The 27,500-nt window shown below is 46.4% G+C and overlaps 2 protein-coding genes across 5 annotated transcripts in view; one reads left to right on the top strand and one right to left on the bottom strand.

Moving 5' to 3' along the window:
* Nucleotides 1-1,589: 1,589 nt before the first annotated feature.
* LOC307046407 (uncharacterized protein) lies at nt 1,590-8,589 on the top strand (the record flags this gene model as incomplete). The annotated part of the gene is made up of 5 exons (XM_079692801.1): nt 1,590-2,504; nt 2,639-2,770; nt 3,264-3,382; nt 6,724-6,754; nt 8,423-8,589. The coding sequence occupies exons 1-5, from the start codon at nt 1,889-1,891 to the stop codon at nt 8,587-8,589; spliced, it is 1,065 nt and encodes a 354-aa protein (XP_079548927.1). The 5' UTR covers nt 1,590-1,888.
* The window catches only part of LOC307047227 (ras-related GTP-binding protein D-like), a 97,094-nt gene continuing 75,446 nt past the window's right edge, over nt 5,853-27,500 (bottom strand). The window contains exons 6-8 of one of the 4 annotated variants that reach the window (XR_013810372.1): nt 15,899-16,177; nt 8,538-8,750; nt 5,853-8,433 (exon numbers count right to left, since the gene is read on the bottom strand). Coding sequence is in view for 3 of the 4 variants with exons in the window: in XM_079694058.1 (XP_079550184.1) it covers nt 8,741-8,750; nt 22,032-23,389 (1,368 nt within the window). In the remaining variant the exon portion in view is untranslated. Of the gene's footprint in view, nt 8,751-15,898; nt 16,178-22,031 lie in introns of all 4 variants that reach the window. The other 3 variants (XM_079694059.1, XM_079694058.1, XM_079694060.1) reach the window with 3 other exon arrangements.

The raw sequence follows: 27,500 nt of genomic DNA on the forward strand, positions 1-27,500 counted from the left end.
TGGAATTAATGGAATGCAGTTGGAGGTCAACCAATCACAAAGCTTGAGAACTAATCACTGGGCTTGTCAAACAGAGCACATGTAGTGTAGTGTCTTCTGCCAACCATTACTCCCCAAAAAATATTTGTTTCTCCGAATCGAAGGGGAAAAATACAAAAGCATTCCACAAAATGTAAACCAATCAATGTTGTGTAATTAACAAGGATAACTTGGTGTTTTTAGTTGATGAGTAGTGCAGATATCACTGTAAAATCAATCGACAGTAAGGGGAATACTTACTTCCGGTGTACAATTCTCCGTTATCCAATGGGAATGGACGCTCACATTGCTTTAACGGCAGCTGACACAAACGAATGCCGTGCTTCTATGAGCGTCAAATCCCGCCGCAGATGGGAATACATTGCAAACAGTTGAAAGCTATTTGCGTCCCTTATGAAGCTGAAGGAGCTTAGGAGCGTCACAACTGCACGCCACGGGACCCTGACCAAGCGGCGCTAGGGTGACCAGGTCCAACAAACAAATGTGGGACAAGGAGTATGTTTGTGTGGGACAATGTGGGACACCCTCTCAACAGCACCCCGGAAAAAAAATCTCTATTTCTATTCTGTTTCATTTGGTTTATTCAACAGCATCCAATAAACAATGACAGAATGTGAAGTCAAAATGCAGTAACAATTTAGTATCTTGATAAAGAAAAGTAAACTAAGGCTAACCGAGGCAGCAGGCATTGTTCACTTCAAGTGTTTAGAAATGCATTTTCCTAATTCAACTAGTGGGCGTGGTAGTTTGGGCGGTTTTGGCGCTCCCGGTCGCCTGTGAGTCGAGCTCATTGTTGGTAGCGACAGCCAATCACGTTCACGTCTGCTACCAAGATTCTACCAATAATTGAGAGCTCTGGCCAATCAGCGCCCGTATTGCTACCAAGAATTGCTCCCGCAGCAACCAAGAATTGACCAATCAGCGTCTCTGCAAACGCCGCGAGCTAGAGATTCACTTTTTCCCAACATCACGAAAGTAAGTACATCATCCTTTAACTATGTTGTCAATGCTTATAAAGTGTCATATTAGATGTATAGATATATTTTAACACAACAACATGTTGCAGAGGGACATTTTACTAATGACTATCGAACCGGACATGTCCCGCCGTAACCTTTCCATGTATGATGTTTACCGTAGCAGATTATTATGTACATGTTCCGTCAATTTAATGTTGACATATCTGGCTAAATAACATGCCTGTTTATGACATTACCCAGCTTAAGTTAAGGACTAACATAACTACGAGCTAGAAAGAATCTCGGACGGGACCCCGGACGGGAGCGAGCGGAGCTTCTTTTATTGTCCTTTTTTTCTCCGTCACCGGCAGCCATCGACGTGTTTTAAAAGTGCATTTAGTCTTTAAGCGAGCTTTAACAGCATGATATACAAATAAAACACCTGTTTTTATTTTACCATTCATTTAAATACCAAACCTCACCTGTAAACAATGAAAGTCCGGGGGGGGACAGTGGGGAAGTTAAAATGCAGTTGTTACAATGCAGTTAACACCACCTTATATTATGAAATACTTGTACTTGAGTAGGCAGGCCTGTTTCCATTATAAGTTACTTTAATACACTATAATTGAGAGGAAATTATTAAATAGTTAGTATGAAGGTCGAGTTTTTCATACAAAATATAGGCTATTTATACCTTTTGATTGATTGATAACATTTAAATGCATAATCTGCATTTGTACTTGTTTTTATTCATCTTTAACTTGTATTGTATGTAGTCATCAGTTTTTGAATCAATATGTAATCTTTTACAGCTTGTTCATTAAATATTTATTATAAATTACATATTTCTCAGTTTTTTAAAATATGACTATTTTCTTATTCTCTAGATGGAACCACGCTTTCGAAAACGGGACGGTATTCTTATCTTAACAGACACTTTGGAAGCAACAAAGGTTAAGAAGTCTAACAAAGACAGGCCGTGGATTCGACCTCTTTCCCCAGAGGAAGTGATGGACAAGGCCAGAACAGCCATAACCCAGCACCGTGGAGATCCATCCAACAGAAGACACCTGCTGGGTTTCTTCGAAATCCAGTTTGGTCTGTTTCACGGGCAGACTTTCCGTTGGGTGGTGGAAAATTATCTTGGCTATGCTGCTTACCTTGTGGCAGCAATGATAAGAGACCCGACAGGAGGCTGCAAAGACTCCAAAGAACATGCCCTGAACAAGGGCTGTTTCAAAGAGTATATTGAGCCCTTTCCTTCTGGTAGAATTGCCATTGCCGTGAAAGAAGAGCAATATGCTGCCAACGCTCCCCAGCACACTCCCCCTGCCCAGCACTTGACCACCACAGAGCATGCTGCTCCCACCCAGCAAGCTGGGACCAGCCAGCATGCCTCAACCTCTTCACTCCGCTCCCTTTTGGTTGGACAGAAGGTGCCAAATCAAAGGAGCCTCACCAACGCAGTGAAACGGCTGGTTTCCCCCAGCAAAACCAAACCCTGTAAGCAAACATTTATTTGATAACACTTCTTTTTAATGTTTAGTACTCTTCAATACTTGTGATGTTTATCTGGTTGTCCTTAATGGCACAGCCAAAACCCCACCTCATCCAACTGCCTGTCTCCTTCGAGGCAGCAAAGGCCCCAGCCTCCACCCTCACACACCTGCCTCCAGCATCCACCCTCACACACCCGGCTGTGTCTAGTGAGGTCGATGACAGCACACTCGTGGCAGAGGCAGTACAATTTGAGGAGGCAAATCCTGCAGGTATGTTAACATTTCAATATCTCAAACATTAAAACACAATATTTTTAAGTGGACACATTTAGTGATACATTTCTCATTTATTTTTTCTTGTCCTTTTCCTTTTGTTGTCGCAACGTAAAATCAGCTGCTGTGGCTTAAGCAAAGAAACTCAATATTCGTACTGAAGAAGGTCTTTGATGTGTGCATACACGACACCTCGTCTTGAGAGTGTCTGCAAGATCAGGCTCGGCTTTAGTTTACATCAAAGACAACACAAAGAGATCAATTAGGTGTCGCAAACACCCCCCATTGTTTCCTTTCCCCCCTCCCTTTCCTGTAGGGTCGTAAACCCTCCCTTAGAACACAAAGCATCTGTTATCACAGGATAAGGTTAACCCATTAGATCACACCATTTCCATAACACTTTATATAAAAAAATGATCTAATTTTAATAAGTTTCATATCTAGGGACAATTTGTTTATTTCTTAGTTTTTTTGTTTTGTTTTTTTGTAGCACAACGAGTCTGTCTTACAGCTGGCTGGACCCACACCTTGCCTGAAGTAGATCATAGGTGGATATCAAAGGCTCTGTTCAAGTGGAACGCAAAGGGACATCCTGAGCTGGATAGCAGGGTGGACAAAGAATTGTTGTTGTTATTATTACTGTAGTTTTAAATATATAAATACATATAAAAAAGCATGGATGTTTCTGTTTTGAATATTTCATCATCATATTTCCCTTTCATTATTTTTATATTTACTTAATACTTTGTTCTTAAGTTTTAATACATTTATTAAAAGTTGTAATTATAATAATAAATGCACAACATAACAATAATCCTCATACATATTTGTCATATTACTTATATTCTAAGTACTATTCTATATTAAGTACATCTATAGAAGTACTGTACAATGATGTACTTCCTTGCATACTTCACTACATTTCACTACAAGATTTGACTCTGAACCTCATTGATTTGATAACCTGAGTTACTTTGAAGATTTTAATTCTGTTACAAAGTACAATAATATAAACAGACAATGAATCACGAATGATTATGGTTAAGAACTTAAATGATCCATTGATTTTATACACAACCTACCCAAAAGTGTGGTAAAATAATAAATAGCTCCACCTTTACATTTATGCATGTTCTGACAAACAAGGGATTGAGCGGGATTCGAAACCGGCTCGAAGGGTGTATTTCGGCTACTTCAAGATTATCAAACATAGACCAACACGCTATGTCCTTGGCGCAGTGGTTGGTCATCAAATCAAGGGGCGTTGGTGAACTCCAGTTCGAATCCCGCCTCGGCCGCCACTGTGTCAGGCCGTTTTGTCCTTGGGCAAAACACTTTGCCCGCATTTGCTCCTGTGGGTAATGTCCACAGTAATGACTCTTTCTAATAATATTTGTAATGTGTATTTGTAAATTGCTTTGAGCACCTGTAAAAGCGCTCGAATAAAAAATGTAATCCATTATTATTATTAGTGTATTACCTGTAAAAGTAGGGACAACATACATTTATACATAAAATAAAAACATAAATACAAATTAAAACTGTCCAGGAGGGAACAAAAACATAATAATACATAACATAAAAATGTGTGGGCTATTTTGTCACCTAGAACCACTCGTGTCTTTAACTCTGTCAAACAACTCTCCACAGAGGCAGGGGCAATTATGTTATTATGGACGCTGCTTTTGTAAGACCACGTGACATTTTCTTTACTATCTCAGAGTCTGGAAAAATGGTCGGCACTAGCTTGTTACCACAGTCATTTGACCGGTATGATTGGGAGTGTTGCACTGTATGGTAAACACTTGTTATTTCTGCTGCTGTTACCTTGTCTGAGTGGCCATCATTTTTTGGTTTGAGTAGGAATGTCTCCATAGAGTGGGATTTCTCTTTTTGAGCGACACGTTTCTTGTGAGAATCGCATTCTCTGTGTCTTTTGACGTCGTATTCACCGCCATGTGAAATTGAAAAATTACTCTTGCAAAGATAGCAAAAAAATCTGCACTTGCTTCACCCACGGGTAAGTGTCTTCCCAGTCTTTGTTGTATGTGCATCTTCTTTTCTTCTTAGCTGTAGTTTCAGTTTCCTCCATTTCCCATAACCTGCTTCGTCGCCTGCGTTATTGGCTGACTTTCGTTGTTGTTGTTTGGCGGGGCCGCGGCGGGGTGTGTGTGAGTGAGTTACTCTCATTGGTTAACACTTGACCAGCACCCGCCGTGTGTTACAGTTTGATTGACAGCAAACACACCCCCGTGATGATAGCCTTCCCTGCTTTCTCAACAGCCATTGGATAAAGCTGATTTTAGAAAAGCGTTTTAGCCAATCAAAATGAAATATGCGGGACATCGTCTCAATTTGCGGGACGCACCAAAAGTCGTGAAAATGCTGTGCAGTCGCAAAGCGGGACATCTGGTCACCCTAAGCGTCGCTCCTGGACCATTATGGAGTGAGAGTGTGTTGCAGAAGTCGGTCCAGTTCGTAATTTTCCTGGAGGTAAACAGATGAAAGTTTTGCTAGCCTAAAGCCTAGCTAACAGGTGCGGTCCCCAGAGAGCGGGAGTCGTAATTTCTTTTGGAAGAAAGAAAAAAGAGAGATGGATTGATTCAAATTACCATCTCCACTGGTACTCACTGGCAACTTGGGAGAAAACTGGCGACGATGGGAACAACGCTTCCAAATCTACATGACTGCGAGTGGTGCAGACGGTAAGGACAGGAAAATTAAAGTGGCCATACTGCTGCATGCACAAGGAGAGGAGGCTCTTGAAGTTTACAACATGCTAGACATCGCACATGGTGAAGATGAAGGTGAAGAAGAAGATGAACAGACTGTTAATTATATTCTAGCAGCATTCAGAGCCTATTGTCTGCCTAAGAAGAACACAGTGTTTGAGAGACATCAGTTTTGGGCACATCCTATGTCAGGTAACATTGTGGGTATTATTTTCTTTTTTAAAAAAGTTTTTGGGATTTGATATGGCATGAACACCATATCCCTACATGCATTGCGGCTAAAACATCCAATCAGCGAGCTTAGACCATAGCTGAGTTCAGTGGCTGTGTATCACAATCATGCTACGTCTGTTTCCGGTTATTTTTATTTTGAAATTCAGTTCTTGACGGATGCCAAAAAAGCCAGAGATTATGGAATCAAACAAATAAATAAAAACAAGGATAATTGTGTGTTATTGGTGAGTAAATAACAGTGTGTGTCACACTCCCAGGTTTATGTCACGGTTTTAGTGTTGTCTGTCTGGTTATGGGTTTTGTAAGTCTGTTTATTCAGTGTTTTGTCTTCCTCCTTGTGTTTTGTCTGGTCCTCCTCCCTGTCGTTAGTTTCCCTGGTGTGTCTGATTGTCTCAGTGTGTTCACCTGTTGCCCTTGTGTTTCTCCCTCCCCTGCCCAGCTGTGTCTTTTCCTGTGATTACCCTTCTGTGTATTTAGTCTAGTCTTCCCCTGTGTTCCAGATCGGTTCATTGTTTCCCTCTATGTTTCCACGGTCCGTGTTCCTTGTGCTGCTCGTTGTTTTTTTTGGGATATTTTGGATACTGCCTTTTTGCCACATCTTTTAAGATTTAATAAAGCTCGCTTTTTGTTAAATTCTGCATTTGGGTCCTACCTTTTCCACGCATCCTGACAGTGTGTTATTTAGAAAAGAATAAAAAATTAGAAGGAAGAAAATATTTAACCAGTTAGGCTCGAAAATGACATTCCCAGAACAAATGACCATATCTTCCCTTCTAAAAGGGTTACATTAATAATATTTTTTCTCAAAGTAATTATAAACCTGTGAGTGGGATGTAGCAGAGTCAGAATCAATATAGATGTTTTTTATTTTAAAGAAAATTCAGATTGAACATAGTCAAAAAACTGTAAATGATGTTACGCCCAGACCGAGGGGAACCTAGGCGCAGCATAAAATTAACTCTCCCCACTTTTCCCACTCCCAAGAACATGGACGCCAAAACAGAGAAAGCGTTTGGTAAATTGAATTACCCAAAATTAAATTACACACAGGAGTAGCAAAACCACAAAACAAAGAAAACCTTTCAACACAAAAACCTTACCTAACAAATGAGAAAAATAAATGTACAAAAATCTTACCTACTCTAATGCAAAAACAGGAGAAAACGAATATTCCAAAAGATAAGGGTTTTGCACTCCTAAGAAAAACATAAAGTGTGTCTACACAGACAGGTTTAGTCACTTTTCTAACAGTCTCACAACACAAGAGAATGACCGGCATACAGTATAACTAAGCACTCAGCATAAAAGGACAGACATCGCAAGTGTCCGTCCAAAAATTCTTTTTTACTGTTTTTTTACTTGCCACATGTTTTGATGTCTGTTTTTGTTTATAAAGTCGCGAGTTCGTATCATTGAGTGATAATGTCTGTACCCATCGATTCTGTGTCATCTCACAATCAGATCCATGGGTTGGATGTGCTGAATGGATAAATAATATTTATGAGTGAGTTTCGGTGCAGTAAATCTGTTAGCATTTTTCGCTCGTTGCTAATTCAGAGGCTCAGCGTTAGCATTGTGTTTTTTTTAATATAAATATAAATGCTCAGTTAGATGAGTTTCTTCCCGTTACATGGATATAAAACATTCATAGTTTATTAAATGAACATGCCCTCAGACACTGTTTCCTGCGAGATGTTGCGGGAGGCCCCGGTACCGGGGTCTCTCGGGCTTAACAGGTTAAAGGCTGGCCTAAAATAAATACAAGAGAAAAACCTCCAAATTCGAGTGGATACAGTCCCGGGTCGCCCTCATTAACATTTTTGAAAATACTATCAGAACTCTTGAGCAGGGAGGAAGCAGAAACATGCTCAGTGGTGAGGTGCGGCTGACCACGTTCCTAGATTTGAATTATAGATATGACATTTTTTATAAAGCTGTGATTTGTTGTAAATATAAATTAGAATTGAACAGTAAAGGTGATACATTTAGCCAAAGGATGTTGTCTTTATTATGATATGGTGTATTATTGCATATTATTTTATGTAATGAACAATTCTGTTGAATTACATTTAAGCTGTTAATAAAGGTACCCTGAATAATGTAAAAACAGGAAAACCACAGAGTTTCGGGAAGAACAGCAGGTAATATCAGATGTAATTATTACTGATGGGGGGTGAACATTTTTTCAGAACATTTAAATGAATGTAAAAATAACCCCACTTTTCAAGTCCTGATGAAATTAAGCTTTTCAGTTTACTTGAGTAAAGGTCTGGTAAATGTGTTCATTTTAGGGTTGTATTGCAATGATGCCTATTAGATTGAGTCAGATATACAGTAGGTTTTAGCATCATTAACCAACAATGTCATCTGACATGAAATAAAGAAAGTGTTTATGGACTGTTTCATAGACTATCAAACAAAACATATTATAGTCATTTTATATTATATACACATCACATTTTTCTGACTAAAATCTCTTAATTTGCAAATCAAATCAGGAAATAACTTGCTGTTTATGAGTTTACTTATTAACGGTATAAGGATTGATGGGACGCACATTGCTGCTGCCTGCTAAAGAGAGATAAAGTCACTGAATCTGCATGTACTTCTTGTTGAGTCTACTCAAAAGACTGCGTAGAAAAAGTCCTCCAGATCAAATGAAAGATTGTCCTCTGTGCTGCAGACAAACTGCTTCTGAGGACAGAGACGATGGAGGTGGATTTGATGTGGATTGAGTTTCCCAGCAAGATAAAAAAAAACATGATCAAGCAGATCCAGGAGCCTCAGATGAGCCTCACCTGGATCAGGACGGAGTCTCCAGGATGTGTCAGGGTTCATTTGGCTGTCTGATGTGATGTCATTAGTGGGGGTTGCTCAGCACTCCTTGGTCATAGAGAGTTTGCTCCACCTCCTCTGACTGAGGAGTTTACGGTTTTGTTGAACCTGAACTCGAACATCAAACACTTCCTGGATGGCCTTCTTGAAGCAGTGGAAGTTGTAGTCAATTAGTCCTGTGAGGGACGAGAAGACTGGTTAACATTAAGGTCAATTTAGTCCTATATAAACACAAAACTAAATAAATTCCTGAAAATGTACTGATTTTAAAAAAGATATTTCTTCTTCCACAAAAGCATCTTTGACCGAGTGTAAATACCTTCTGTGAAGGACCAGGGTATGCACAAATCAGGAATGCAGGTTGAGGTGCAAAAATAAGGATTTTATTTACCAAATATATGTACATTCTTAAGATGGGTAATAAAATCAAATAGAGAATGCAATTCCTGAATAAATTGCTAGTGGGAATGCTTTATGCTGAAAAGCTGACGCTGAATTGCTATGCTGAAATGTAATGTGTAAGAAGAAAGTGAAGAATTTAGATTGAAATGATACATGAACACTGGGGGCTTGAATGTGTGATGAGAAAAGAAAAGAAAGTAAAAAGGCTTGGAAAAGCAGCAGAATATTTTGAACTGAAAACTTTTGAACTAACTTGATGGGGAATGATCTGTCGCAATTTCGAGCATTTTCACTGAAGTTATGAGAAAACCGTGTTTCATGGTGAGCATTGTGTTGCCATGGCAAAGGCATTTGAATACATCTCAAAACTGTCCCGTAGATGTCTTCACGGCTGGACTGTTAGCACACATGTGAAGTTTGAGCACTTTTTGAACATTTTCATAGGAGTTATACTTTACATTAGGAGGTTACATTACTCTCTCTCTTCATCGCCCTCTCTCTCCTCTTGATCGCCCTCTCTCTCTCCTCTCTCTCTTCTTTTGCTCGCCCTCTCTCTCTTCTCTTGATCGCCCTCTCTTTCTTCTCTTGATCACCCTCTCACTTGTAAGAGTCGGTGAGGGCTGATAATTTATTCCGGGAAATTACTCAGACCTACGACGGAGTATTAGGGCCACACTTAGAAAAAAAAAGAAAGAGAGATTTCGAGAATAAAGTCATATTAATACGAGAATAAAGTCATAATGTTACGAGAATAAAGTCATAATAACGAGATTAAAGTGACTTGAGAAGGAGACAACAGCAGCGTCCTGCAATAAAATGAGGAATGTGGAGCATCTTGTGAAGCAGTACTTTAGTTTAGGTTTCTCAAATAACTAAATACCTAATCTTTTGGCACATCAGCATCAGATTATCATAAGTATTAGAACTTTGAAAAGGTTGTGCAAGAAACTATGTCTATTATTTTGAAGAAAGAACCAAACGGACTTGGAGGAGATTGTCTCCTTTCTGCAGGAGGAAATGGCCAGTTCTGGCTACAAGGCTATCGTTGGTTACATCTACGAGCTGTTCAAAGGGGATTTGTTGTTTCACAAGAAACGATGACACTTGTAATCAAGGCTTTGGATCCAGAAGGAGTCGTACGATAACCTTGTAGTGGAATCGGAATGAGCTCCCCATTGAAATCAGGATAGCAGAAAGCTTAGACATCTTCCGGCGCAGACTGAAAACTCATCTCTTTCGACTCCACTTCGAGCGATAGAATTACTAACAAAGAAGTAACAATTGTTCCACCTTTTGTACAACTGCTACATGCATTCTTCCAGCAAATGACACATCTTCCTCTCAATGTCATTGACCTCCAAATGTAGGAATATTTCCATCTAATGTCTGGGAGCCTGCTTCTCTCTGGGATGGCTGCTGCAGCGGCACTCTGCCTCTGTACACTGCTCACCACTTTTCCCGCGCCTTTCAGAGACATATTGCTGGGTAATAACATGTTAACTGTCCGTCCACATCAGCGGCTGTTGGATTACAACAGTTTAATGCACTTTTAACACTCATGTATCCAGGATTCCAGCTCATTTCCGGGGTCATAAAGCGAGATGGAACGCCTCTACTCAAACCGCTCTTTTCCACCTTTTTCAGTGTGCTAATCAGCAGTGACTAGCATCACCTGTGGTACAGTGCTAATCAGAGTGCAGACCAGCTATGCAGAGCAGGCAGCTGGTTATTTTTTTGCCACAGAAGACGCAATTTTCGGCCTTCTCTCCTGAATTTTTTTGACTGGCTGTTCCAGTAATCATGTCGTCTGAATGCCCGATCTGCAAAGGGTTCTATCGGGCTTTGAAAAAGCACCTTAGGCGCCTTCATGATGTCCGGAATCTGGAGGAAAGAGCTATCCTGCTGAAAATGTCACATGGCCTTGTGAATATTCGCAAATTACCTTGTCCAATTCCTTGCTGCAACTATGTTCACGCTCGGCTCGATTGACACCTAACACTTCAACACCGTGAGTTATTGCATCATGAGAAACGCCAGTTATTGGCAAGTTTAAAGTATAATGTGACATTGCAGCTATTAAGACAGCTACGCGAGAGACAACCCTCCATTCCAATGGTCACATCTTTGGACATTAACGGATCAAATGTAAGCCCCTTGGAGCCTCCGTCTGTCAGCCCACATTTGCCTGTGGATGGAGAGGCCAACACAAGCATTCCTTTTGCGGGCTTTTGCACACAAAGCCCCGCTGAAGTGAAAGCAAATCCGACGCCCCAACCGACTGCATTTTCATTTCCAAAAAGCATAGAGTCATACCTACATATGTACATCAATTATTGTACAGGTATTTCTCCCAGTCTGAACATAAAAAAAAATGTTTTTTACAAGGTAAAGCGAATTAAAAGCTTTCTTGAATATTTGTCGCATGACGCCAGCCATCTCTCCGACTGGCAGTTAATAAATAACGTGCAAAAGATCCATTCGTGGACAAATCATGTTTCACAATCCTGCGGAGCTATCACAACACCGTTTGTGTTTCTGAACAATGTACACCACTTTCTCCTGCACTTCTCAGAGTCAAAGCCGCTAGCATGCCGGCTAAAACAAGCTGATGTTGTCCGTATAGTGAGAGAGGTTAAATCTCTCATCAAACACATGAAAAAGGATGTTGCTCTCCACCAGTTCAAGATTAAAGCTGAAAAACTCGACCACCTTCCAAGTCAGGGTGATCTCCTACGCGCCAAGGCGGCCGCTGCAACACGGATCCCGCAATTGCTTGACATCTTGGAACACACTACATGCTCCTCATCCAAATTTCTTTTTTATGGCTATTTAACCCTGTATTGGAGTCTTCTGTTTGTGCATCGGCCTGGTGTTTATAAAAACATGACTGAGAATGAAGTCCTTCAAGCGGAGAGGAGGGGATCCGCTCATGGCTATTTGATTCAGGTCCTCAATCACAAAACTGCAACTACATTTGGGGCAGCTGGAATAGCGCTTGCTCACAATGAGTTTAGCTGGATCAAACGTTGAATGGATATAAAAAAAAGATTGCCTGGTCGACAAAACCACTTCCTGCTGTGTACAAGAGGGTGTCTTCCTCGCAATAACCTGCACAGAGACTTGCAAAAAGCATGGCAGGATATTGGGCTGCGCGGTTCAATATCTTACACAAAGCTTCGCACTTCACTGGCTGACAATGTGAGTTAAAAACACACTATGTTCTGTTTTTGTTGGAGTGTTGTAAACTAATGCAACTAATGCGACCGTGTGAAATTTATTCACACGGTCTGGAGCTCACTGGGGTCCTGCATTAATCCGGGTAATGCCGGGCACAATTGTACTTTTTACTATTTTAATTTATTTGTATTATATATGTTTGGGCTATAAAAGTGACATATTTGGATGACTTTGTCAGTTTATGGAGCTTTTCCCACAAATCCTGGAGTTTCCAGGCCGAATTTGGGAGCTCATAGGCAGCCTGCCATGCGCCCCCACCCGTGGAAAGAAAAAAGAATGACAGAAAACGGTCAATTATATCTTAAAATAATCAAAAATGAAGTTTTTTGAAAATGTTGAATATTTTCAGAGTGCCAACGGAGAAGGGGCTCCAAAAACCTCAACCCTTCGGCGCTTCGGGCCGAAGCCCCGGACACTCTTCCACCCCCCCTTTGCAACTTACAACGGAGAGGGGAACCCAAGCCTCCCCTACTCCGTCCAAAAAATTCATTCATCTTTTTGCACGAAATCGGAAACCCGGTTTTTGAGAGGACTCAGTGTATCATCATGGAGGAATTCAGCCGCTCTGTGTGCACTTTGGCTCGGATACATTTGTTGCCTCGGAGACCCCCCAGCATGGTTCTTAACAAACTTTAAGTTTTTGAAATTACCTCTGGAGGAATGCAAGGGGAGTTTGATGGGACTCTACCTGCTTTATGAGGCACTATTTTCGGATACATTTTAACACTTTTAGCCCTTTTTTATGGTTCTCCAAAAAGTTAACTTCTGAGTCTGGAGGAATGCAAGGGGAGTTGTCAGGGGACTCTACCCTATTTATGGGCAATGGATGTCCACTCTCGGGAGACGACCGACAGTGGTGCGGTTACCCAAAGTGACAGACCTAATGTTAGCCCTATTTACAGGCAATGGACTTCCACTCTCGGGAGAGAGACCTCCAGCATGTGTCCCTGCCATGGGGATTCTGTTTATTTCCCACTTCCAGGATAGAGACCGGGGAAATCTCCTCTCTGTGGCCCCTCCAAGAGCCCCAAATGACGGACTAATGACCTCCAGCGTGTGTCCAGCAGCCGCTGATATGGACGGAAATCTGTCCGTTTCGTTAACATTTGAATGGCCAAATGGCCGGAAATATGCCCATTTCGTTAAAACGGCGGACTGGAGCCTGTGCAGGACCCCAGTGAGAGCTCCAGACTGTGTGCACTGTGTTAGGGAACCATATGAACGGTGTACATGAGTGTTAAAAGTGCATTAAACTGTTTTAATTCAACAGCAGCCGCTGACAATCTCATTGTGTTACCCAGGAAATGAGCCGGATTTGTGGGTAGGCTGAGTGTTGAAAGTGCATCAAACTGGTTTTAATTCAACAACAGGCTGCTTCATATCACACTGTTACCCAGGAAATGAGCCGGATTTGTGGGTATGCTGAGGAATTAAACTGTTTTAATCCGAGAGCCGCTGATGCGCACAGAAGTCTGTCCATTTCGTTAACATTTGAATAGCCAAATGGACGGAAATCCGTCCGTTTCGTTAACATTTGAATGGCCAAATGGACAAGCCTGATTAAAGCATAATAGGACCCCAGAGAGCTCCAGACTATGTGCATTGTGTTAAGGAACCATATGAATGATAGCATCAATCATTTAAATGCAAAAATAACGATTAAAAATCATTTTTAGGGGGAAAACGGTGGATCTGTCCAATTAGTTAACAATCTGATAGCCAAATGGACAAGCAGGTAAAAACGGCCGAGTCGCTGCTCTCAGGGCCTCAGACTCACAGGCACACACACGTGCAGAGAACCAGGGCGTTGCACATGGCTTTTTTACCCAGCAATAAGTGTCTGAGAGGCGGGGGAAAGTTGAGTGGATAGAGGCAGCAGGCAGCAGGCAGAGAGGAGCAGGCTGCGATACCCCCCCCCACAGAGCCCACCCAGAGGACAGGCTGTGCCACCTCACTTTGTAACCCAGGAAAGGAGCAGGAATCCTGGGTACGTGAGTGTTAAAAGTGCATTAAACTGTTTTAATTCGACAGCCGCTGATGCACACAGAAGTCTGTCCGTTTCGTTAACATTCTGATAGCCAAATGGACGGAAATACGTCCGTTTCGTTAACATTTGAATAGCCAAATGGACAAGCAGGTAAAAATGGCAGAGTCGCTGCTCTCAGGAGCCCAGGCTCACAGGCACACACACATGCAGAGGTCCAGGAGCAGGAATCCTGGGTTTGTGAGTGTTAAAAGTGCATTAAACTGTTTTAATCCGAAAGCCGCAGGTGCTGACGGAAAGCAGGCGGAAACAAATTGATTATTTTACCAAGGAATAAGTGTTTGCAAGGCGGGGAAAGTATTCCTGCAGCCCCTCCATCACGGTAATAATGATTAGAAAGGATTTCCAGGGCAGAAAGCGGTTTTTAAAAGTGGAAAAACTATTTTAAACCGTTTGAAATGACTCCCAGGGTGCTGATGGAAAACAGGCGGAACAAATTGATTATTTTACCCAGGAATAAGTGTTTGCAAGGCGGGGAAAGTGTTCCTGCAGCCCCTCCATAACGGTAATAATGATTAGAAATGATTTCCAGGGCAGAAAGCGGTTTTTAAATGTGGAAAAAACTATTTTAAACTGTTTAAAAAGCACAAAGTCATTTGAGTGCAGTTCTCATGTTTCCCCACAGGAGGGCGCATCATCCCAGGGAGCACAGTGCATTAACAGTAAAAAAATACAATAAAAACAGGGCAAAGCACCTCTCTGTGGCTGCTCACAGACCCCCTAACACGGGCAAACAGGTTTTTTCACACCTCCAGGACACAGACCGGGAAAAGCACCTCTCTTTGGCACCTCACAGAGCCCCAGAGGACGGCCTAATGACCTCCAGCCTCTCTCCCTCACATGGAGCTCAGGTTATTTCATACCTCCAGGAGAGGGACCGGGCAAACCACCTCTCTGTAGCCCCTCACAGAGCCCCAAAGGACGGACTAAGGACCTCCGGCAACAGTGGCACTTCCATAAGCTCGTGCACCGTGAGTCCTCGGGCCCCCGGACTTAAGCACTCCCCGACGGACTAAACCCAGATGATCACACCCTACAAAACCTCATGCCCCTGGTAACCCTAAAGGGGGTAGATTTTGTGGTGCTTTACCGTCCGCACATCGGCATCTATATTCTGCCTTATTCACGGCACCACCACACCCCCCCCCCCCCCCCCCCCCCCCCCCCCCGCTGTGGAGGATATTATCATGCTCCTGGTAACCCTTTAAATAGTCCGATACCTCCAGGGCTCATCACCGCACTTTACAAGCCAGAAATAATGTTTAAATGGTCGGGGAAAGTGTTTTTAAACATCTGGAAGAGAGTTGTAGCTTCTCATTTTGCACGATATAATTTAACATGTAACCTCTCCTGGAAATGCACAGAATATGTGCATTTCCAGGAGATGTTATATTTCACACAGGCTCCGCCCTCTACTGGACTCTATGGGTACTACTCTCTATCATGCTGTGCGTGCTTTCACCTACTGAGTTTACGTAAACGTAGTCGCCAATCGGGGCGAGCCTACCTGAATGGGCGTGCAGGCCCACAGTATATAAAGGTGGCTACACCCGCCGCCCACTATCCTTTTTTCTCTTCAGACGAGCTGACAACCAAAGAGTTAAACGAACGAGGATTAGAAGAGAAGAAAAATTGACTCACCATTACTGGAAGCTCGGCCATGCCCCACCTGCCCTGGTTTGATCGCGGGCGCCGATCTCCACCACCTCTGCTTAGAGTGTTTGGGGGACCAGGATACGGCCGAGGCGGTGCCATTCATGTTCGCCATTCCAGCGGGGCGGATGGCTCCGTTTGCCGTTGTCGGGCACTTCCGGGTCCGGTGCATGGAGGTCCACCGCCCGGTGATGACCATGGCGGCGGAGCGCAGATGCTCCCAGTGGGCAGCAGGCTGTGCAGGGAGCTGAAAAGAGCTCTGCCACGCTACCGCGTGACAGGGCGACTGCAAATAAACACGGGTGTGTTGGGCATCTCGCTCATTGCTGGAGATGCCCCCACCTCACCAGATCAGAGCGATTATTTGTAGCTTGATCGTGGCCGCTGCCGTTGTCTGCCCTGGGATATCCCGGTGAGGGATCACGCCGCACTTTCCAAAAGGACCATGTTGATCTCCCGGACCGGGAGCCCCCGTGTTTACGGAAGGGCTCTTCGGATCGATCTCCTTGGTCACGTGGGTGAGGAGTAGTCGCAGCGTGGCTGCTTCTTGCTCATCCCCAGAGGAAAGAACACTGTCCCACACTCCCCGCCCCCTCTGTAAACTCTAGTATAGGAGCCAGCAGGTGGGCGCGTGCACGTGAGTGGAATAAACCGAAGTGCTGTCAAAACACTGTGCGGTTTCAAGAGAGAGTGATGTGTGTGTGAGAAGTGCATTCAGTGAAAACGATTGCATTTATCCCAGAGTAAGAGTCATCTCTCTCCACATTTCCACTTTTCACCATAATGTCCCTTTCAAAGAGACGGCATTAGGACAGAGCCGCGGCCCCACGGGAGCGCGCCGCGGTGCGTTCAAGGACCTCAGTAGAAAATCGGCCCTTTTCTGTGTCAGCCCCCATGCCAAAACTCCCTTTTTATGGAAGTTTTGGCAGCGGAGTAGGCCACCAGAGAATACTACAGCTTCTTAGCTTTGGCTCCATAGCTGCTGGCATGTCCACTGAACACAGTTTTGTGGGGAATGGAAGCCCCACAAAAGCTTCGTACTGACAGAGTAGAGGGGCAGGACACTGAGACTGGGTTGCTCATTCCAGCTTTGCAGCGTCCCTCCTCCATTCAGGGGCAATAGAGAGTCAAATCTATCATCCTGGGAGGGGATAGGTTTCCTTTCAACAGGAAGTCGAAAAGAGGCCCTGTTGCAAGAACGGTGGGTTACGTATTGTAACCCTAGTTCTAGAGTGATGTGTGTTATTCCCATAATGTCTCGTTAAGATCGGCAAGGCTGTTTTCATACGATGTTAATTGGACACCCATTATGAGGCGCGGGCCCCGTGAGAGTGGCCGCGGTGCGTTCAGGGACCTCTGCAGAAGAACAGTGGGTTACGTAGTGTAACTCTAGTTCTAGAGTGATATGTGTGTGTAAAATGCATTCAGTAAAAACGATTGCATTTATCCCAGAGTAAGAGTTATCTCTCTCCACATTCCACATTTCCCCATAATGCCTCGTTGAGATCGGCAAGGCCGTTTTCATACGATGTTAAGTGGACACCCATTATGAGGCGCGGCCCCCGTGAGAGTGGCCGCGGTGCATTCAGGGACCTCCGCAGAAGAACAGTGGGTTACGTAGCGTAACTCTAGTTCTAGAGTGATATGTGTGTGTAAAATGCATTCAGTAAAAACGATTGCATTTATGCCAGAGTAAGAGTCATCTCTCTCCACATTACACATTTCCTCATAATGCCCGTTTCAAAGAGACGGCATTATGACGACGCGCGCGCCCCCCCGAGAGCGGGCCGCGGTGCGTTCATGGACAGAAGAAGCTCCGATTAATGCCTCTTTCTCTCTAAGAGAAAACAGCCTTATGGCGGTGCGCGCGCTCTCACGGTCAAACTTCCTTTTATGGAGGGTTTGACGGCGGAGTGGGCCACCAGGGAGTACCACAGCTTCATAGCTGCGGTTCCGCAGCTGATTGCACATCCCCTAACACAATGTTATGGGGAATGGAAAATCAGTGGTGTATTAACAGAGCAGATGGACAGGACACTGAGACTGGGTTATTCACTCCAGGTTTGCAGCATCCCTCCTCCGTTCAGAGGCATGAGAGATGCAAATCTGTTATCCCAGGAGGAGTCAGGTTTCCTCTCGGCATGTGCACTCAAGTCAGAGAGAAGGGGCACTATTCCCTGTACTTCCTGGTTCCCAAGAAGACAGGAGAATTCAGGCCCATTCTGGATCTTCAATGCCTGAACTAGCACATTGCATGCAAGAAGTTCCATATGTTAACTATGAAACAGTTACTGGGATTGGTGCAGCCAGGCAATTGGTTCACAGCCATCGACCTGAAGAACGCTTACTTTCATGGCGAAATTGCTCCAAAACACAGAAAGTATTCGTGTTTTGTCTTCCAGGGGGTAGCCTACGAGTACAACAGACTGACGTTCGGCTACTCCCTATCCCCACGCACCTTCAGCTACGGCGCTGCAACCGCTGCGGGACCATGACATGAGGGTGTTCTTTTATCTGGACGACCTCATAGTCATGGCCAGGTCCAGTGAATGGGCAATGTTTCACACAGCCCAATTGATCCTACACCTACCCAAGTTGGGTTGAAAAAGAGTTGCGGTCAATTGGAAGAAGAGCTCCCCCATACCTCACCAGCAGGTAGAATATCTGGGGGTTATGCTCGATGCAGGCGGACTACATGCCACCCTGACAGAAAGCAGACGGGCATCCCTGCTGCGGGCAGTCTGCAGGCTGCGTCAGGGGGCGACGGTGACAGCTTTGATCATCATGCAGACTTTGGGTCTCATGACGGCTGCTCACTCCGTAGTGCCACTCAGACTCCTGCATGCACGTCGCATGCAGAGGTGGTTTACCGGCCTTCGTTTAGATCTCAAGACACAAACGACGTCTGGTGACCATCTCCCCCTCAGTAGAGAGCAACCTCCGATTCTGGGGGTCCCCAGAGAATCTGCGGAGGGGAGCTCGACTGGGGCAAGTGACCTCCTATATCACAGTCTTCACAGACGCTTCAGTGACAGGATGGGGGGGACGTGCCTAGAGAGAGCTGTAGGTGGTTGCTGGCCTCTGACAGAGGCTCGACACAGCAACCTCCTGGAGCTGCAATCAGTGATGCTGGTCCTACAGCACTTCAAACCCTTAATACAGGGCAAACATGTGCTAGTGAGGAGCGACAACCGCACCACAGTGGCGTACATCGACAGGCAAGGCGGAGTCCACTCAATAGCCTTGTTGACCGCAGCAGAGAACCTGTGGTTGTGGGTTTCACAGATTGTGTTGTCTCTAAGGGCCCTGCACATCCCGGGACGGGAGAACGGGGGGCCGACCTCATGTCAAGAGGCAAACCCCTGCCAGACGAGTGGAGGCTTCACCCGGAGGTGGTGAAGCAGGTCTGGACTCAGTTCGGGAGAGCAGAGGTGGACCTGTTCGCCGATCGGCGCAACAGCCACTGTGCCCTGTGGTTCTCCCTGGCCCGGTGGGACTATCCGCCCTTGGGGGTGGACGCATTTGCACACGAGCCATGGCCAAGGAAGCTGCTTTACGCCTTTCCACCGCTGCACCTTACCCCCCCCCCCCTCCTGGAGAAGGTGAGGCGGGAGCAGCTGCCAGTCATCCTAGTGGCCCCAGATCGCCGCCTGGCGCCGTGGTACGCGGGGATAACACAGATGATGGTGGGCCAGCCCTGGGCTATTCCTCAGGTCTGGGGAGCGCTGTCTCAGGAAGCAGGTGCAATAGGGGCGTTACCCACTCTGGGCCAACCTCTCCAGGCTTGGCTCCTGAGAGGGACAGACTGAGACAGGTGGGGCTGTCTGACAACGTTATTCAGACTATCCAAGCAGCAACAGCAGAATCCACCACAGCCTGTTACAGGCCAAAGTGGGCGGGATTCCGGCGATGGTGTGAAGGAAGGAGTCTAGAGCCTCTGTCTGCACGCTGGGCTCTATTCTTACCTACTTACAGATACTGGGGGACAGGGGTCTGGCTCATTCCACAATTAAGGTGTATGCAGCAGCCATTTCGTCCTGCCATGAGGGATTTGGAGGCAGATCAGCCTTCAGTCAGCCGCTTATGGCGCGGTTTTTGCTGGGGGTCAGGAGGCAGCGCACAGTGCACGCCTCCGCCCAACAGTGGGACCTGCCGTTGGTGCTCGAGGCTCTGGTCACAGAACCATTTGAGCCCCTGGAGCTCCCCGTCCTGAAAGCACTGTCACGGAAGACAGCATTGCTACTTGCCTTGACTTCGGCCAAAAGAGTGTCCGAGCTGACCGCTCTGTCGGTGCACCCAAGCTGCGTTTTGATCCGGGGTGACCGTAGCGGGGCGACACTCAGACCGAACCCCTCCTTTACTCCTAAGAGCCTAAGGAGTTAGTTCAGGTCAAGGGCTATTCAGTTAGGTGGCTTTAATCTTCCACCCCATATTGAGGCCAGGGAGGCTAAATTGCACCTCCTCTGCCCAGTGCGTGCGCTAGCATGTTATGTAGAGCGCACGGCTGCCACTAGACGCACTGAACAGCTGTTTGTGTGCCTTGGGGATGGTGTGGCTGGAAAAGCTCTCTCCAAGAAGCGCCTAACAGGATGGCTATGCGGGTGCATTATACATGCCTATGGACGGGCGGGGAGAGCCCTTCCCACTGGGGTCCGTGCACATTGTACACTGGCTTTGGCTGTGTCAAACAGCCTTATTCAGCAGCGTGAGTGTAGAAGATATATACACAGCGGCGTCTTGGTCTACGCCAGGCTCCTTCATAAAATGTTATCTCCTGGATATGTCTTGCTCCTTCTCGTCGTCTGTGCTTGCCGAGGCAACGCATGACAGGTGAGAGGGGGGGTGGCTGTGGGTCAGCAGGTGTCTGACCCCCCCCCCCCCCCCCTCCTGGACATAAAGCACTTGTGTTTTCCCATGCTCCGGAGGGACTCGGGAGACATGGTGCGCAATCAGCCCCATACAGGGCTGGAGGCACGCTGGGAGAGCTATTGTCCATGCCCACTCTACACGGAGCGTGTGTGAGTGTGGGGGACGTGGTGCACTTATGTTTTCCCATGCTCCTGAGGGACCTGGGGAACATGGTGCGCGCTAGGCTCCAGACGGAGTCTCCGCACAGATCTTTTCCATGCACACTCTACACGAAGTAAGCGTGTGTGAGTGTGCCTTATCCAAATTGCGGCCCCGACTTCTCTACGGTTACAACCGGATGGGAGGAAGTGGGGATGCAATGGATGTTAGCCAAAAGCCGGTCAGGGACGGTGTGGTGGGTCGATGTTGTTGGATGACAGGGCGTGTATACATCGGGGATCCGCCCACTGTACCCATAGAGTCCAGTAGAGGGCGGAGCCTGTGTGAAATATAACAGGGGGGTTACGTATTGTAACCCTAGTTATATAAACACAGGCGGAGCCCTCTACCTGGGGGCCCTGTCTTTCCTAGTCCGCTCGCTGAAGAGTGTATAGGATAGTGGGTGGCGGGTGTAGCCGCCTTTATATAATGTGGGCCTGCGCGCGCATTCAGGTAGGCTCGCCCCGATTGGCGGTTATGTGTACGTAAACTCAGTAGGTGAAAGCACGCACAGCATGATAGAGAGTAGTACCCATAGAGTCCAGTAGAGGGCTCTGCCTGTGCTTATATAACTAGGGTTACAATACGTAACCCCCTGTTACATGTTAAATTATATCGTGCAAAATGACAGGCTATAACCCAGGAATAAGTGTTTGAAAGGCGGAGAAAAGTTGTTTAAAATAGTCTGATACCTCCAGGGCTCATCACCGCACTTTACAAGCCAGAAATAATGTTTAAATGGTCGGGGAAAGTGTTTTTAAACGTCTGGAAGAGAGTTGTAACCTGTCATTTTGCACGATATAATTTAACATGTAACCTCTCCTGGAAAGGCACAGGGAAGGTGTCTGATTCATGGGTAGACATTGTTTAAATAGTCTGATACCCGGCACTGTATTTGCCCCTGGGAACCTTCAAGGTTATACTAATGTTTTATTATTTATTTAATTATCACACGATTTTTACAAAAACAGTATACAAAATATACATAATAAACATAATAAAGATAATAAAAAAATGATTAGCAGGGGCCTGGGGGCCATATTAGCCGTCTAACCGAAAAAAGGTTGAGTCCACGGCCCCTGTCCCCTCATCAGGAGTATCAACCGGCCTTGAAGAAGAGGTATCGCTGCTTTCCGCCCCTGAGCCCTCTTCGGAGGTAGCTGACGGTGGTAGACCTCCTTCTGATGATGCTGCTGCTGCTGCCGCCCTCAACATGGAGTGGATCTTCAATCCCTCCTTTATTCCAGGCGTATTTGCGTAGAACCGGTTTGCAGTGCTTACGTCGTGACACATAAACTTAGCGAGAATCGACCTGCTTTCTGGATCTTGGTGATGCTTGATATTGTCAGCCAGGGCAGTGCGCAAGATGGTGAAGGTGACGGCTGTTTCTAGCCCAGCATCAGCCCAAGCCCTCTTCAAGTGAGCGTTCAGGTTCTTGGAGGCGTGCTTCCCCGTTGTGAAAAGGAAGAATTCATTCTGAGGACCCGACAAGCCCTCTTTTATCCCCATCCACCGCATGACCCAGCTAAACTCCTTTACTGTAAGCACCAGCTGTGCTTCGCCAAATGTCTTGGCAGTCTTGTGATCCTGCACGTGGATGATGTAGCCCTCAGCAGTGCCCCTTCTGTCCACCTCAAAGACCTCCGTGTTGGTCATGTTTGCGTACACACCCGGACGGTGGCCATACAGGAGGCTCCAATGGAGGGTTAGATAGCCATATAGCAGGTACTGGGTGATTGAGGTCGGATTGCTAGCCATCAGGTCAAGGAGATCAGGGATGCGCTTCTCAGCGACCGCCATGGCGGCGAGAAGCTCCGCCTGGCTCGGCAGACGATCCAGCTTGTTCCTCTTCACCTTAAACTGGTGGACAGTGACAGACTTTTTCAAGTTGTTTATGTTGGCTGTGACCTCTCTGATGATGTGGGTCATATCAGACTGGGTGAGCCTGCACCCCCGGAGCTTTGACGCAAACAAGTACCTCAGGAAATGGTTAACACTCTTCAGGAACAACAGCGATGTTGTGACTGCCCGGCCCGACTTTGAAATATACTCGCTCCAGCCACGGACCCTCTTTGTGTCTTTTAGAAACAGCCAGTCTGACAGCCGGTCAACACCATGGGCCATGAATACTAGGAAGTTCTTTATCCGGCTGACATTGGACATACAATTATCTTTCCGTTTTACTGTCGGTGCGACACCCTCAGAATGACCTCTGTATATCTGAATGTACGTCTCCATGCTTTTAGGCAACGTGATTTCACGCATGGTATTCCCCCGTCCCTTCCCAGTGGACCAGTGATTTGGGGGAGAGGGCCAGTCCTTAGCCAGATTAGCTTTCAGCTTATTGGAGACAGACGCACAGGTCTTCTGGCATATAGGGGTCTCACTACCGGAGGCTTCTGCGGACCGCATAACAGTCTTCTTTTACAGCAGGCACGCGCTGGTATCGGGGTGGGGAGAGAAGGTAGAAGCAGAGGCTGCAGAAACAGCCAGAGCCTTCCCCTCTAACACACACCTCATTCGGTCCACAAGCACTGGGCAGAGTCCCCTGTCAACTCTCCTTATATTCCTCCGGAGACCAGTTGAGACATGGCAGCATCCCACTTCTCCTGGTACACCATATCGTTAAATGAGCTCAATAATGTACTGCACAACATCACATGGGTAAATGAGCTACGTAATGCCCTGCAAAATCACATTTGGTTTATTTCCAAAAAGCTTGGAAAAATCACATATATCCGTCATGTCCTGTAAAATATCATTCTTTGTTTATTTCCATCCTTCAGGCAAATACACATATCTTTGTCCGCTCCAGGAGCAGAGTCAAACCCGCAGTTTGGAAGAACCGACCGCCAAGCACCGGAACCTGGACCCGGGGAGGAGGCCCTCCGATGGCGGGTCAAATTTGCTGATACCACAGCTGGCTGGACACTAGCCGTAGAGGAACACCCGGGCGGGACCAGGCATGTCCCTCTTTGCAGACAAGCATATATGCGCTCCGGCATTCGCCGCATATCTTTGTCCGCTCCAGGAGCAGAGTCGAACCCGCAGTTTGGATGAACCGACCGCCAAGCACAGGAACCTGGATCCGGGGAGGAGGCCCTCAGATGGCGGGTCACATTTGCTGATACCTTAGCTGGCTGGACAATAGCCGTAGAGGAACACCCGGGCGGGACCAGGCGTGTCCCTCTTTGCAGACAAGCATATATGCGCTCCGGAATTCGCCGCACTTGAGTCATTGTGCTCAGAGTTAGTGAGCTACCCGGAGGCGCACGGTGGACGGACAGGGCGAGGCCGTCACACCGCACTTGAGTCATGGTGCTCAGAGTTAGTGAGCTACCCGGAGGCGCACGGTGGACATACGCGGGGCTGGTGAGCACGGCGCGGAGCACCCGGCAGGAGCCTCCAGGTCTGCTGGCGGACTGTCGGGGAGAACGCTTGGTGCACCCGGCAGGAGCCTCCAGGTCTGCTGGCGGACTGTCGGGGAGAATGCGCTGCAATACATGGTACACGGACCAGGGGAGGTATAGGGTTACCACTTGCTTAAATGGTCCCACCTCCGCGGGGCTGCTGATGGCAACATTGGGTCCGATGCTTCAATACACTGTCACAAAAGAGGAACACCCGGGCGGGACCAGGCATTTCCCTCTTTGCAGACAAGCATATATGTGGTTGTTACGCAGGATCAAACAGGTAGCCTGTGATGAAGTAGGGTCGACCCTATATCATGTGAAGCCACTGAGCCGTGGTCCCCGAGGGAACCGGTGCCCGGAGCAAGGCCAATTGCTGAATGCCGAGGCCGACTAAGGCCGCTATGCAACAGTGGAGGATTAGAGAAACAGGTGTTTGCCTGGCACTCCGCGGCGAAGTGGGGAGGTGGAACTTCCACCCCGCTGCGGAACCCGTGGTGGGATCCCTGAGTCAGACGGTTCGTCTTGGAAACGATTTATATCGGTCGGCCCGGGAGGTAAGAGACACGCAGGGTAACGGACACGCAGGGTTACCCCCACGCAGCACACGCAGCACACGGAGGTGGCAGGGGAGTCAGGTACCCGGAGGCGCACGGCCGCCACACCACACTGGAGTCAGGGTTTCGAGTTTTTCGAGCCAGGTCCCGGTGAAACGCAGGACTCCAGCAGGAGCCTCCAGCAGACCCCCCGACGGTTCCCTCGTCCCTCCCTGCCATCAGAGTCGAACCCGCAGTTCGGAGGAACCGACCGCCAGAGCACCGGCAAAAGGCCGGGCCGGCGGAGGCCCTCCGATGGCGGGTCGCGTTTGCCATTCGATCAGTAGTGAGACATCAGTTGGGACAAAAAACCTTGGGTCCGATGCTTCAATGCATGGTACACGGACCACAAAAGTAAGAGTTTGCTTTTTGGAGAACCGTAAAAACAAAAAAGTGTTAAAATGTATCCGAAAATAGTGTCTCATAATGCGGGTAGAGTCCCCTGACAACCCACCTTGCATTCCTCCACTGTCACAAAAGTAAGAGTTTACTTGCGGACTTAAATGTTCCAACCCAGCCACACCGCACTTGAGTCTTGGTGCTCAGAGTTAGTGGCAGTGTATCTCCTCCTAGTTCCGTGAAAACTCACCCTTGCATCCGTAGAAAACGGGTAAAAGTGTAAAAATGTATCCGAGAATAGTGCTCATAATGCGGGTCGAGTCCCCTCACAACTCGCCTTGCATTCCTCCACTGTCACAAAGTAAGACTTTACTTTTTGGAGAACTGTACAAAATGGGTAAAAGTGTTCAAATGTATCCGAAAATACTGCTCATAATGCGGGTAGAGTCCCCTGACAACCCCCTTGCATTCCTCTACTGTCACAAAAGTAAGAGTTTACTTGCGGATTTAAATGGTCCCACCCCGCCACACCGCATTTGAGTCATGGTGCTCAGAGTTAGTGGCAGTGTATCTCCTCCTATTTCCATGAAAACTCACCCTTGCATCCGTAGAAAACGGGTAAAAGTGTTAAAATATATCCTGTTAAGAACCATGCTGGGGGGTCTCTGAGGCAACAAATGTATCCAGGAAACTCAAAGTTTGCAACCATGACAGAGGGTAGTGGCTCAAAACGGTATGCAAGCCAGACTGCAGTTGGAGGGGTATGTCCAAAAAATAATGTGTCCGATAATACTGCTCATAATGCGGCTAGAGTTTCCTGACAACTCGCCTTGCATTCCTCCACTGTCACAAAGAGTTTGCTTTTTGGAGAACCGTATAAAACGGTTAAAAGTGTTAAAATATATCCGAAGATAGTGTCTCATAATCACTAGTGATGGGATTTATGGCTCTTTGAAGGGAGCCGGATCTTATGCCTCCGTTCCTTTCAAAGAGCCGTTCAAAAGAGCCTTTTTTTTTGGCGGGGTTACTTGGTTTTTCTGTGAAATAATCACCAGGATAATGATTGACTGTATTGCCAGACCTCATGTCAATAATCTGCTTTGTAAACACGACACAAGGTGGCGCCATATCCATGTCATTCATGTCCGTGAATGTACTACTTTGAATTTACCCTCCGTATGTGTTAAGTAAATAAAGTTGCCTTGCCTTGAATGAAATTCACGCAACTCTTAATATAGATACTGTGTTTTTAAGTGGCGATGGAGATCATTTGTTGGCCCTGCTTTAAAGGATATTTTGCCTTTACAAATGGTGCGCTTTTTTGGTTGAAGTGCATCAAAATGCTGCTGCGTTTTCGCGTTTGGCTCATTTTCCATCCGAAAAACACGTCGTCTACCTGTCCTGTAGCCTACCACTTGTTATGACTTCTCTCTCTCGCGTATTCCGTTAAGACCCACCCCATCTCACTCCTCCTGCTGAAACCTACTAATCAGAGTAGGGGCGGGTCTTCACAGAATACGTTTGGGGAACAAAATCAAGCTTTTTAACAGGCGAGTGGATTTTGGCAGGCAGTGAGTGCGGACTAACAATTGAACGATAACAAGAACGGCTCTCACCAAGTACGACTCGGTTCCCCTCGTTCATACCAAAGAGCCGTTCAAAAAAATCGGCTCGTTCGCGACCGACACATCACTAATAATCACATGACAACTCCGCTTGCATTCCTCCAGAGGTCATTTCAAACACTTAAAGTTTGTTAAGAACCATGCTGGCGGTTCTCCGAGGCAACAAATGTGTCTGGGAAACTCAAAGTTTGCAACCATGATAGAGTGTAGCGTCTCCACAAACGGTATGCCAGCCAGACTGCACTTGGAGGGGTATGAACAAAAATAATGTGTCTGACAATACTGCTCATAATGCGGCTAGTGTTTCCTGACAACTCGCCTTGCATTCCTCCAGAGGTCATTTCAAAAACTTAAAAGTTTGTTAAGAACCATGCTGGGGGGTCTCCGAGGCAACAAATGTGTCCGAGCCTGAGTGCACATAGAGTGGATGAATTCCTCCATGAAGTTACACAGCCGGTTTTTTTCTGAGTCCTGTCAAAAACCGGGTTTCTGATTTCGTGCAGACAGTAGTCTGAAAGAGATGAATGAATTTTTTGGACGGGGTTTTTTCGAG

The sequence above is a fragment of the Notothenia rossii genome, assembly GCF_949606895.1.
Source record: "Notothenia rossii genome assembly, chromosome: 7".
NCBI classification, from domain to species: domain Eukaryota; kingdom Metazoa; phylum Chordata; class Actinopteri; order Perciformes; family Nototheniidae; genus Notothenia; species Notothenia rossii.